The following is a 13,896-nucleotide window of genomic DNA, read 5'->3' as shown; positions in this document are numbered from 1 at the left end:
CAGATTGATGACATTGCCTTAAGGAGATGGACTGAAGGGAAAAAAAAACAATGATGGTGCAACTGCAGTATCTTCAGTCCTGAGGACTGATTTTACCTGATTACAAACTACAGCATGTATTACGTACCATGGTGAGTCACTCCAGCAGATCAGCAATGACTTGGAGTACATATTATTTCTTTATTGCCAGGGTTAGTGTGTTATATCTGATGCTATTGGGCCTGGCTGTCAGTGAAGTCCAACCTTTAACTAATAATAACACAATAATCCTTCTTGTGAAAATTGATAAATATTGCACAGCAGTTGTCACATTTATACTACAAAAAATACCAGAGCAAAAATAAGGCACTGTTCTGGTATTTCAGGATCTTTTCAACATTGAATATGGGGAATTGAGATTTATCATCTTAAGTTGATGACTGTTTTTGAAAATACAGAATCGAACAGTGCCCTTAAGCAGTGGCACAAATTGGATTACTTCAAGGTGAACTTTTTGATTCTCATTTGTTTTGGTGTGGGCCTGATACTTCATTGTTTAGGCTCGAGGTGATTGTAAAGGCAAGTCTCCCAGCTACGTACACTAAGTTGAGTTTTTCTTCCGCCTGCCATCATCACTTGAAGGAATCAAAAACCATTTTTAAACAGGTTATTAAAGGGAATTTCTCATTATTCTGTTTTTGTTTGGACAGATTCATGTTACAAAGTGCCTTTTTCATTTGAAGAAAACACATGACTGTTTTCATCCTTCTTTTTTCAGAGGAACAGTTGACATGCAAACTCCTCTTTTGGCAGTAGCTCCCTCCCAGAGACAGTTCTGTCAGTACTGCTGCCTGTATTGCTCTGGGTCTTAGAACTCCATCTGATTTTTTCTTCCCTTGTGTTTTTAAGATGGCAGACTGTGACTGCAGATCTTATGTGAAAGTAAAAAACGATGAGCAGCTCTACTGTCACGTTGCATTGATCTTGGCAAACTTCAAAGCAGAAGAATTGTTATACATTTCTGTAATTGTAGAATCCTATTTTCCTGGATGTAAAATGCTTAATAGTTAACCACTGACATTCAATGATTTCTAGGTCAATGTGCTGATTATGCCAATTTTAAGATGTCACATGTTATTAAAATAATACTTCAATTGCTGAAGTATTGAGAGAATCCATATAGTTGGCCCCCTTGGGTCAGTATATTTTTTTGGCGTTACCAGTTACTCTTTAACTGCCTTTTGGAAGTGTTTTTTATATTTCTACTTTAAAGACCCTGTTATCAGTGTTGAACACTAAAGTATTTTAATGTAATTGTGAGTTTTTTAACTGAGCAATCTGGGCAAAAACATCAGTATTGCAATTTAGCTTTAATTAACCTGCCACAATTAGCCCCAAGGAAAGAACATTTTAGGGACTCAAAAAAAAAAACGACCAAAAGTTGCGGATGTATGAAATAAGGGCTATGGAATATGCTTTGATCATTTTTAAAGTATATTTTCTCATTAGTGTAATTTACATTTTACAAACATGCAGTTTTTTACTAATTGTATTTACATTTACCCAGCATGAGGTTACACACCCCTGTTTCTCTACTGTAAATAGTAAAAGCATTGGATATTTTTTTTTACATTTAAAAATGAAGAAAATGATACTATCATTGTATGTGGATATTGCATATTACAAGCGCTTGCTGATTTACGAAGATGACAGTCTATAGCACGCTCTGCATTAATATTTGATGGGCTTTTATCAAATTCCTCTTGACAGAATTCGTCTGCAGTTTCATGGCTTAGAAATAAAACCCAGATGAGTGCCAAAGAATGAAGAGATGCACTTTACGTACTTGTCATTTCAGAAGATGATTATTGAGTTTGGATCTGTAGAGTAATAGGCCCTCATTTTCATATGGAGAGTGTGGTTTACAAGCACATTATTCCCTATCTAATCTTTTTTCATGCCAGTTTCAATTAAACAAATGTTTAATATTATCCTTCATTTGCTCTTTACATTTTCATAACAATGGATAAACACCACAACCACTTCTATAGCTTACTGCTGGGTAAAAATAAGATGCTTAAAACTTATTTTCCATTTATTTGAATTTGTGCTGATTAAGTTAAAAAGTTTATGTTGTTTCAGACCTAGCATCTGATATGTTTTGGTTTTGATAGGTAGTTAAATTTTGTTAAAATATGAAACCATTTTAAAATTCCATATGCAATGCTATGTATCTGCAGTATATTAATTTTTAAACACTACCATAAGTAAAAGCACACAATTATTTAAAAAAACAATTCTTAATGTTTCCTATTAAAATGAAATCAGCTGCACACAGAAGATGGGGGAACTTAGATGAGTAATTACATTTCTTTCTTTATTGCTGCACCAGGAGTTAGCAACACTGTTGTACTCCACAAATCCAGGTGTACAGTAGCCTAATGTGTGTAAAGTACAGGTATTGGAGATATTGTCATTAAAAAATAAACAGTTACACAGTGTGTGTATCATTTATGCTGTAATTGGTCTTACCGTTGGGGCTCTTGGACTTTATTTAATGTGCTGTGTTGTCTTTAATGTTTTATTCACCAAAGTCTTTAATCTACATTTTAATTAATGCTGTTTGGAGCTGCTGTGACATCTTTAAGTGATGGAGATCAGATTAGTTCCCATAATGACGGCATTTGTATTATGAAACTTGTGATTTGAGATTTGCATACCTTGAAGTATTGGAACATAAGATTTTGCGACCTCCCAGGGCAAGTGGAATAATGGGCACCGTTTGAACAGGCAGTACAACATGTTCATCTGATATATAGTTAAAAGAAACAAATTGTATCTTAATTTGATAATTTCACATGTACTGGTATGTTTTTCATAATCAAATGAAATAAAAAGAAAAACGCAGATCTCTACTTGGGGCTCTGACTGGCTTCTTGTTTTCCTAATGTGGGCGGTTGGTCTGCTTGCTAGTTAACCATAAACAATAGTGCCTTCTTGTCTGCTCAAAAAGAATAAATCACTGAAAGGCTTTACCAGTCGCTTCTCTTGGTCTGGTGGCCCATTACTCTCTCGCTTTATCTTTTTTCATCTCCTAGTTGCTGAAGATGGTTTTTCTCCTCCTGCTGATGTTTCTCTGTTTTGTGTCGTCCTGCTGTCAGCTTCCGAGAGCTAAAGGAGACCTCAGACTGTCTCTTTTTGCTTGGTCAACTACTGTGGGGTTTCTCCTTCCCAAAAAGGCCGATAGATTATATTTTTAGTTTTCTTTTATAGTGTTCCTGTGACTCTTCATCCAGATTGTCAAATCACTTGACCTGTGAACAAGCGGGGGTCTTAGGTCCCCACTCATTTCCATTAAACACGCAGTGATGTAGTTACTCTTTACAGCTGTAACATAAATGTTTTTCTCTAAGGTTTGCTTAGTTTACAAGAAACACGTATTGACCTTTACTGGCATGTACTGTAATGGGCTACATGGGATAAAACTAATCGTTTCCATTATATTTCAAGACTACATGTTTAGGTACTAGCAGGGGAAATTTTCTTCCAATTCAATAATAACAATTCTTTGCATTTGTATAGTCCTTTTCATCCCAAAGGATCCCAAAGAGCTCTGTGCATGGGAGGGGACCCACTTCATCCACCACTGAAGTATAGAACCCACTTGAGTGACAATTAGGCACACTATGCAGCAGATCAGGTAGAGAAGGGAAAAATCACTTCACTGTTTGAATTTAGGGGAAATTTAGATGAGTCATTTTGTGCAGGCTTAAAGAGGGATGTAGTCATGACTGTGGGATTAGTACTCCTGCTTTTATGAAGAGCACGCCAAGCACGTTAGTGGCCAAGTAACCTTAGTTTCATGTATCCTTGTACAGCACAGTGCCCCCCTGCAACCATACAGGGGCACCTATTTGGAAATTCTTTTTCAGAAGACAGTGTGCCACATACTGATCTACTAATACCATCTCCCATCCCACTACTCTAATCCCACTACTGACCAGGCCCAGGGTTAACTTTTGACATCTAGTAAGATCAGCCTGCAAGGTGGTAACCCTGGTGCTTTCATATGTACGGTGTACACACGAAGAAGTTGTGCATCATTGCTATGTTTCTCTTAAATATACCTGTGGTAAGAGCACACGCTCATGTACTCTGTATATTGTACAGCAGTTACAGTACTGCCCTACTGACTGTGTCTAAGGAGTAATACTCTCACCCATCCCTCAGGAGACTGCCAGAGGGGGATTTTTTTTTATTTTCTGCCTTTTCAGATATTAAATTTAATTTTCATGACTGGCTACAAAGGCGACTAGTTATGCCTCCTGACTTTGTGATGTAGAGTAGACAATGTTGAGATGGGAAAACTCATTTCATTTGTGACCCACACCAGCAGAGGTTAATGGTTTGAAAACCCAATGAATTAATCATCACTGCTGCTGTTTCCCCATGTTTCTTCTTTCCAGTAATGCTTAAAGGTACAGTAGAAACTCCAAAATAAAATGGATTATCTTTGATGTGTACATTGATCAAAGGTTTATTTTAAATTATTATTACTGTTGCAGTTCAATAACGGTTTGTGTTTTACGTTAAAATCAGTTTAAAATATTTGATCAAGGCTGTTATTTTGCAGTAAAAAGATGGTCAGTTCACCAGTTATGAGCTTTTCCCATTACTTAATATCAAGAATGACCTTAAACCTTTTTGTTCCTGTAGACTTGCAAAACTAGATGTGTTTGATTAAATCAGTTACTGTTGGTGTGTTCTCAGATGCACTGAAGATCATTTAATACAATGATTTAAAAAGGCAGAATTACTTTCATACTTTTGATTATAAAAAGCTTTGGCATGTAATGGCTTTAGTATCATTTGGGGTGTATTATCAACATAATTTTCAGTAAAACGGTTTAATGCACATTGACATACTTCGACATGAACTTTTAGTTAAAGCTCCTAGATATTAATTTTAAAATTACATTACTGCAGATGATGGTTTAATGGGACTATAAAGGCAATAGGAGCCTTGTTCCAAGTTAAGAGCAAAGTTAATTATTTTCACCACCTACTTCTTTCAGTGTTCATGACTTGTAAAATAAAAAAGGGGATTTCAACTTCTCAGAAGCTGAAGATGCAATTGCCTAAGAGCAAAGTGTGTGCTATATACCCTCAGTGTGTTAAAATCTCATTTATACTTGATGTTTCATAAAAATGACACATCACATTAATCTGTGAGACTACACTTCACCTCTAATGAAGTCTTTGAAGAATTCCTTTAATTAAATGTTGGGCTGAAGTAGATGTCTTTCCCTGTTAGTGCAGTAAGGATGGAGACTTTCTACTGTCGATGGGTAAAAATGGAAGCATCCTTCAGACCAAAAACCAAGCTGGTAAAGAGATAAAAAAAAAAACTCGTTTATGCATGGTATTGACTTCTTGCTGTGATGTATTTTCACTTCACGGCTCTAACTTTAAATGAAATGCGCACAATAATCCATATAAATGTAATGTGCGTCTGTAGCTTAACACAGAAAAATGGTTATGACAAACCTGTTACACGTGTTTTGGAAATAATTTCATTGTCCCTGGCAACAGGGGGAAGAAAAACACCTTTATTCACACTGGGACATATACCTTTTAAAACTCTGGAATCTGTTATTTGATTTGGTTTATACAGTGATCATTCCCTTTGCCTTTTCTGATTGGTATTCATCTCATTTGGCAATCGTATTGCAGTATGCTAACATTGTTTAATCACTTTGCAGCCACTAGTTCTGTGAATTGGTGTCATTATTGAGTCAATAGTATTGAAATTTCCACTTGGAAAACTGACACATTATTTGAAGAGGGGTTGGTGTTGTTTATGAGCCCATAGGCTGTGTTATTACTGTAATATATTTTAAACAAGCTAAGGGAGGACTGCTGACTTGTGAATGATAGTTATTAAATTGCACAAAAGTGCTTTATTTTTTGTCACATTTATGTTTTAATTCCTTCATTTATAAACATTTCTACAGTGACTTTAAATCTCCAGCAGCCCACACCTCTATGAAGCATATCGCCAAATGTATTTTTCTATTAGTGCAGAAAATAAAAAGGCCAAGAACTCACTTGCAGAGAGTTTTTATTGATATCTTGGCTTTATCCTGCTTGTTTTGAGGGATGAAACAGCCTTGGGGGAAGTTAAATCGGATTCAACCTTACCTCCTCCCCCATAAAGAAAAGGGTTTCTGCCCTAGCACAGTAGTGAAGGGTTGGTGGAGGTGTGCTACTTTGATGATCCCTGGGAAAAGGTGATCTAACGGCATTTTTAACTTAGACCTAATGATTAGGGCATGCCCTTCTCAGAATCCTTCATTATCAGCTCCTTTGTATTTCATGGATTTTGTTTGATCATGCATGTTGCTTATACACTACAGTACATAGCTGCTTGTTTTATTTGCCTTAAATGTTATAGTTTTGTAGGATCTCCTGAAGTTTTGTTTAAATATTTATGAAAACCATGCTGGCAGAAAGGTAGTGGACTTCCTTGGCAAAGGGTCATCATGTGATCCAAGTGTTCAGGCCCACTCATCCACTTTTATGTTTACCAACTTGTGAATGATGTTTTTAATTAGCTGTATTTCAAGTCAGGAAGTTATTACATTCTTAATATGGAACACCGAGCTACTTTATTCATTTCTGTCTTAAATGTGTAAAAAGGATAAAAAGAAGGCTAAACTGTATTTAAACAAAATACCATAATCACAGGCAGACATGACTTTAAATGACAGCCTTGATTAATACATTTTTAGATTCTTATACTGAACTTTAAGCAACCCCATTACCATAGCAGGAATAAAATGGTAACTGAAATCACATAAATAGGATGAGGTAAAAAACATTTCTTCTTGGAGTTACAAGTTGTGGATTTTAGGAAACGGATCACATCCACCAGATAATCAAGAGAAAAGAAAGGTCCCAAATTTCAGAGACCACAGTTAAGCTGTTGGAATTTAATTTATTTTCCCTGTATGAAAGAGTTTTGACAGAAAATTGCAGAGCTAGATTTTCTCACGTCCTGTAGGGTTGAGTTCTGGATTTTTCAGAGATGTTTGTCACTTTCAGGTAACAGGGTTTTGTCTTCTCACTTGTGATTTTAAAAGTGAATCCTGTTAATTTTTGTTAAATATTCTACAGCAAGCGTTTAAAAGGGTCATTATATTTCTAAGCAACTATGTTTAGCCAATATTCACAAACATATTGGGGAAAGTTTGGGAGTGTGTGTAGCTAAGTTCTTATTTTCCAGCTATAGTAGTGTGAACAATGGAATAACCAAAGAAGTTCCTCCATCGCCTAAATCCCAAGAAGCTTAGAACTGAGGTTTTCATTTTTCTTCTTCATCTGTGAATTACTCTTGAAATATCTCAGTAGAAAACAAAGTTTGATTAAAAACAAAGCCTGATCAAATATTTGTGAAATTTAAAAAGGACTTTGTGTTCTGTGTGGTTTAAGCAAAATTGTATTTGTTAATAAAACTGTTGGGATCTGAAAATGCCATCAAATACATATTTAGCAGTTCTTTTTTCATGCAGTATGACTTTTCCCTTGGACAGTGATTTAAGTGTGACTTTTCATTTTATGATGTGGGACTTGTAATATCTGGGTGTAATTGACTATAATCTGAATGTCATTGCTGTAGGGCAACATTAATCATGTGTATGGATTATAGACTACATATCCTTTGTATTATTCACATTTTGACATGTTATTTGTGTATATAAATCCCATTTCTTAAAGCAAGAAATGTCTGGTATGGTAATGGCTCTCTGAAATGCTGTCATGTTTTATTATAATTTGCATGAGAAGGAAAAAAAATCTCCATTGTACAAAAGCATCTAGTTTATTTATATAATTCCAGTGTTTTTCCTCCTCACCAAAATGTGAAAACAAGCAAACTGCTTTAGAAATGAACGAGTGCATCACGTTTTCAGATGTTTCATCTGTAGTAAATCTTGATGTATAGAAAGTGGTTGACATGCTATCTACAAGACAACAGTACAGGCCTGTATTTTTTGTTACTTTCTCTCAAGTTCTTCCATCGCCTTGAGGGGATATATTACAGAAACAACAATTTTCTTTCAGATTCAAAGCTTTGTAGACAGCTGTTTAAAGCGGAATCTCATGTTCCACATTATCCATGTTTATCAAGCTTATCTGTGGGGAATATTTGCAAGTGGTTGACTAATCTGATAGCTGATTGTATCTTACAAAGACACTTCATCATTTTGCAATAGCAATTAAGTGAAGTATAACAGTGATTGAAAAGGAAATCCTGCAAGACTTTAGCTTTAAGATTGCTATAATTCTGTGCATCTAGAATGTATGAAATAAAATGCAAAATCATGAATACAAAAGGTAAAACAGTTTTGAAATATTCAAAATAATAAAACCAATATCTGTTTATAATCTCCTGAGCAATTTAAAACATATATATATATATCATAGGCAATGCAGTGTTTCCATTTGATTACTGCAGGACTCTAGATAGTTTTATCAACATGAATTCTACTGGGACACTAGGCAAAAACCTGTTTTTCTTATTATGCTTTAAATTTAAAGAATCTTGGCATGTTTAGATCAGCATACGGCTCTCGACTTGTGCGGCAATTAAAAAATCAACTGTCATAAGAACATAAGAAAGGTTATAAATGTGTGGAGGCTGTTTGGCCCATGCAGCTTGCTTGGTTCATAGCAGCTAATTAACTGCAGGACCTTGTCTTGCTGATTCTTAAAATAAGCCGGGTATCAACGATGGCGCTGAACGCCTTGCTTAATACTTCTATGGCACTTTGTTTTTAAAAGTGTTGTTTCATAGCTGTTTACAGTTGTAAATACACTATATTCTGCATACCACATACTCTGCACCATACTCAAATACCACATACTCTGCACTTCATCCATTGGGTTTATTTTGTCAGTGTCTTGGAGGAAATAGAATGTTCTGTTTAACATAAATTCAAAAAGATCGATCTTATTAATTCTTCTTAGGCCTGTCAGAATGGGGACTAGATAAAGTCCTGCAAACTTGAACTTGAACTTGAACTTGAACTTTATTGCCATATGTAACCGGTACTGGTACAATGGAATTCTTACTTACAGAAAGTCTCTCGATTATAAAACAAGTGTAAAAAACAAAACAAAGTGCAAACAGTGCATCAAGACAATGTACAAACAAACAATAGACAATGTGCAAGTAAACATGCAGACAGTTTGACTGTAAACAATACAGACGTGTAAACAATGACTGGAGACGTACAATTAATAAATTACAATGAGGTAGATGGTGATGGTGTAGGTGTGGTCCGAGGGGGATGGCTAAATGTGTTCGCCAGTCTCACTGCTTGTGGAGTGTGACTGAAACCAGACCTTAACAGGCTTATATAAAATTGTATTATAGTAGCAGCTCTTTATGATGCATGATTTAAAGTGATACTGTCATCCAGAAGTTGCTGTCAGTTCTGTCCATCCAGTGCATTTTTTATTTTCTTTGAAGATAGGAGAGGACTACTCCTTTCACACATTTTGTGTTTGCATACTGCCTTTTTTAAAATTGAAGCTGTTTAACCACGAGAGCAGTCAATAGAATACGTTTGCAGTATACAGCAGTCTTCATGACAAAGTAGACTAATCCATTGTCACTATGTGGAATGGTTGACCACCATTATGCCCTCTTAACGATAACTGTTTATGGTTTCAAATACTTTAATGAATGAATGCTGCAGTTATACAGCATAAAGTTGTGCTGGATTACTCTGTTACTCATACATGAAAATGGGCTACAAAAAAGAGGATTGCTTCATTGGAAGCCTGCTTTGCTGTGATTTCTGTATCTGAATGGATACAGATTTACAGTTTCAGGTTCAAAATAACATTCCCTCAAAGCAACATTTGAGGACTATGGTCAAACCGAACTTCAGGAACAGCAACAAATAGCTTCATGCATTATTAAGGCTAATTGTCAAAACTAGATGCACTATGTGATAGTGTTTTACCATAGTATTACTACACCTCTTAGCTTACTTCATCATTTACAATAGTTCTCATGGCAAGGAAGCATATTAGCATAACATGACTGCTAAAGCAACAATGAATGGCATCATTGCTTCACATCCTTGTAAATGTTGTCTGATTTAGAATTATATGTTTTAGTCTCAGGATTTGGACCTTAAAGTAATGAGCATGTGTAGAAATTGAGTATGTTCATCTTTTTAGGAAGAAACTCTTGCACTGAGAAAGGAGGGAATTGGTGTGGTTTTAGATTCTGAATTACCTCACCTTATTGGCATTGATGATGACCTGCTGAGCACCGGTATTATACTCTACCATCTGAAAGTAAGTATGTTTTACAGTCATTAGTGTGCCTTACCTTTTGATTTTTTATGAAGAGGGATTAACTGAAGTGCAGAGATCTTCTAAAACAGTGCATTCTCAGCATTTGTTAGCTGTGTCCGAGATTCGCAGTACGGAGACACACAGTTGGCTCTGACAGGTACTGGAGGTGTGTTGGAGGCGTTCATTCTTGTTCCTGTTTAATACAGACATTATAGTGATGAAATGAACTGCTTGATAGGTGATGTTTCAGTGTGTTTGGGGGATAATATTGAAATGTCCTTTACAAATATAAAAACTATTTAAAATTCTCCCTAAACTTTCTGTTATTTTAGGAAGGAAGAACATATGTTGGTCGTGATGATGCTGCAACAGAGCAGGACATTGGTGGGTTAAGATTAAACTGACTAAATTATATAAAGCTTAACTGTGTTTTCTTCATATAACACTTTGTTAGCTTTTGTTTAGAGTGTTATAATACATTTTCAGCATATACCTTAGCATTTTTTCAGATGTAAAATAAAAATAAATGTTAATTTTCCAGCCTTTCTTTGATACTTAACCAAATTTTTTGTTCCTTCTAGTTCTTCATGGTCTTGATTTGGAAAGTGAACATTGTGTTTTTGAAAACCTTAATGGCACTGTAACTCTAATACCTCTGAATGGAGCTCAGTGTTCAGTGAATGGAGTACAAATAATGGAACCTATCCAGCTCAACCAGGGTAGGTGGAAGAGGAAGACACATATTTTTGTTTTTTTTTAGATATTCAAACTAATCCAAGAAGTTAGACAGCTATTGTTTTTTAACTTTCATTCATCATCCCTGTTGCTGAGTAGAAACGTGTCATTGCTGATACCATAGTAATAGTTATTAGAGAAAGCACCTTATAAAGTGAACTGCTGAGATGTAGTGAATAACATTAAAATATGAATTAATTTGGTAACACATTATTAAAAGTATGGCAACCCTGACATAGTTCTGGTTGACTCTATCAGTATCTTTTAGGATTTGAAGAGATTCTGCCCTTTTGTGTGTGCAGGAATTAACCCTGTTACCCTTATTTGAACTGATTCCAAAGCACATAAATTCCCCTTGTCAGTAGCTACTTATTATAGTGCTTCATGAAGGTGGCTCTTGTTAAATGTTCAAATGTTTTTGGCTGCTGTATCCATATAAATTGTAACAGTTTTGGAATTTAATATTGTAGGATGGTTCACTTTTCAAAATGCAATTAGTCTTCTCTGACCAAACACTCCCAGGAACATATTGGCAAGGATTAACAGTTTCTCAACCTGAGGAAATAAATCTCTTGTGTATAAAAAACATATTTGCCTTGTCAGGATCCTTTGTAGTGTTAATTGGAGTTTGAGATTAATCATACGGGGAGGAATATTTTTCTTTTCTTTAAAAATATCTGTTTTAATTTACTAGCTCCCTAATGTAGCATATGCATGTACCTCAAGGCAGGAGTGCCTGTTAAAGTATCACACTCTACAGAACCAATGTGAATTCTATTACCAAACATTTGTACGGGCAGAAGGCACTGACAAAGCCCCAGGCTTTGCAATTTAATTGGCAGATGGAGTTGATAGCACTGCAAGGTTTAAGTGGGAAGAGGATTAACCTTTCACAAGGAAAAGTGGCACTGAAACTTTTAGCCCCAAGAGAGCATTGTGTCTGGTAGCAATGGAATCTATTCTCACAAGTTCCAATGAGATAAAAAAAAGAATGTGCTATGTATCAAGGAAGCATGCCACAGTAGCTTTCTTTATAACAATTTCAATTTATCCAATATCCCCTTTAGAAATTGCTGCATCTAAAGCCATTTTCTTTGTACAAATGATAGTAATTTTCAGTTCTGCAGCAGCAAAAATCCATCACAAGCTGTCTTTTCATGTGCTTTGTCAGTCGTCAGAAGTCATTAATAGCAGGTGGCTTTGTACTGAGCTAACAAAAATGCTGTTTATTGCTAAAAAATACAACATATGTTGTGTGCGTGTGTTTACATTCTTGTGGATATTCAAATGTATTATTGTCCCTCCATAGAGTATTCTGAGCAAACAAATGGTTTACAGTGAACTATCACTTTTCTTTCCCTGTGAAACAAGAGATATTAACACTGTTATATACTGTACTGTAGCACACTAAAGTGTTCAAATACTGTAGAAATGTTTCATGGGTGACCTATCACAATACTGTATATTTTGACACGGCACAAGAACTGCCCCTTTGACGCAGCAGTGCTTCGTGTCAGCCGCAAACCTTCTGAATTTACCCAAAAAGGTTTTGTCTAATTGTCAAATTTGGTTTTTAAAATTATCTGAAAGTAAATTACCAAAAAGAAAACTCCAAAGTTTACATTCTCAGCCAGGTCAAATCTGAACTGTTCACTGTTCATTGAGTACTGTAGCACTCTGTAGCACTCTGTTGTGATGTGGTTAGTCCTATTCGTAAAGATATTTCAGATCCAGGTGTATCCGACTGTTTTCTTCAATGGTGCACCATCTACTTACACACTTTAGCTTTGGGAAAGGCTGAAAGGAACTGAATGTGAGCCTCATGTAAAGGTTATTGTAGTCCTAGACCATTAAGCAGTAGGGACATAGGATGCACAGCACAGAATTCTCACCTTTAATTTAAACAATGCACACTTCAGTCCTGCACTTGCAAATCATAATATATATACAGGTGGGTAGCTGCGTCAGCATGCGTAGGCTGCAAAGGAACAAGTAATAGGTTTATTCCATGCTGAAAAAAAGAAGAAAGAAAACACAACATTTCGTGAGCCTCACACCTGAAGAAGGCTCCACGGCCGTAACGTTGTGTTTTCTTTCTTCTTTTTTCAGCATGGAATAAACCTATTACTTGTTCCTTTATATACATTTATTACACTTACAGTAAATAAATGTGTTTAATAGAACTTACTGGACATTTGAGTGTTCAGTTGTATGTTTTCTTACTCTTTAATTTGTGTCATCAATGTTTTCATCTAGTTCACAGCGTCAGTTTTTTTTCTAGAATGAAATGCCTGCCGTTTACCATATGTTTTCCTGCAGTTTAATATTACAGCTTCAGCTCATTCACCCAAAACATTCAGTATTTCTTTCATAATGTCCTCCTACACTTCTAGCCCCCAAACATTATGCTGAAAATGTTTCAGCCTATTTAATTTCAGTATAACGAGCCAACATTTTCAAATTAAAATTAGCAAGGCAAGGATCAAAAATCCGCCACAAAAGTAAAAGCGTAAGAGTTATTTCTGAACTTTCATTTGTATGACATGTCTTTTATGTATAAGATATACAGTATGTTTACCTCTGGGATGTTAAAGAGCTGAATTTGCACAGTTAATTTTAGTGTGCAGGAAGTGTAATGAAGGACTTAAGATAAATGTGACACTTGGAAATGACTGACAACACAGCCAGTATGATGTTTTAATTGCAAAGACTTTCCAACTCTTATTTGAGTTCTTTAGTCACATTTTATTGTTTTGCCATGGTCTTTCTTTTTGTAGCTTTTGATTTCTCCTTGTGCACATGCCAGATGTG

General features: G+C 35.6%; 1 protein-coding gene across 5 annotated transcripts in view; it reads left to right on the top strand.

Moving 5' to 3' along the window:
* Positions 1-13,896, top strand: part of kif16ba (kinesin family member 16Ba) — a 99,095-nt gene that overhangs the window by 27,127 nt on the left and 58,072 nt on the right. For all 5 annotated transcript variants that reach the window (XM_088610267.1, XM_088610269.1, XM_088610266.1 and 2 more), the window contains exons 13-15: positions 10,231-10,350; positions 10,683-10,734; positions 10,932-11,069. In XM_088610267.1, the coding sequence (XP_088466393.1) occupies positions 10,231-10,350; positions 10,683-10,734; positions 10,932-11,069 (310 nt within the window). The remainder of the gene's footprint in view (positions 1-10,230; positions 10,351-10,682; positions 10,735-10,931; positions 11,070-13,896) is intronic.

The sequence above is a fragment of the Lepisosteus platostomus genome, chromosome 17 (genome assembly GCF_059453375.1).
Source record: "Lepisosteus platostomus isolate fLepPlt1 chromosome 17, fLepPlt1.hap1, whole genome shotgun sequence".
Lineage (NCBI taxonomy): Eukaryota > Metazoa > Chordata > Actinopteri > Semionotiformes > Lepisosteidae > Lepisosteus > Lepisosteus platostomus.
This window is presented reverse-complemented; position numbering and strand designations above follow the sequence as displayed.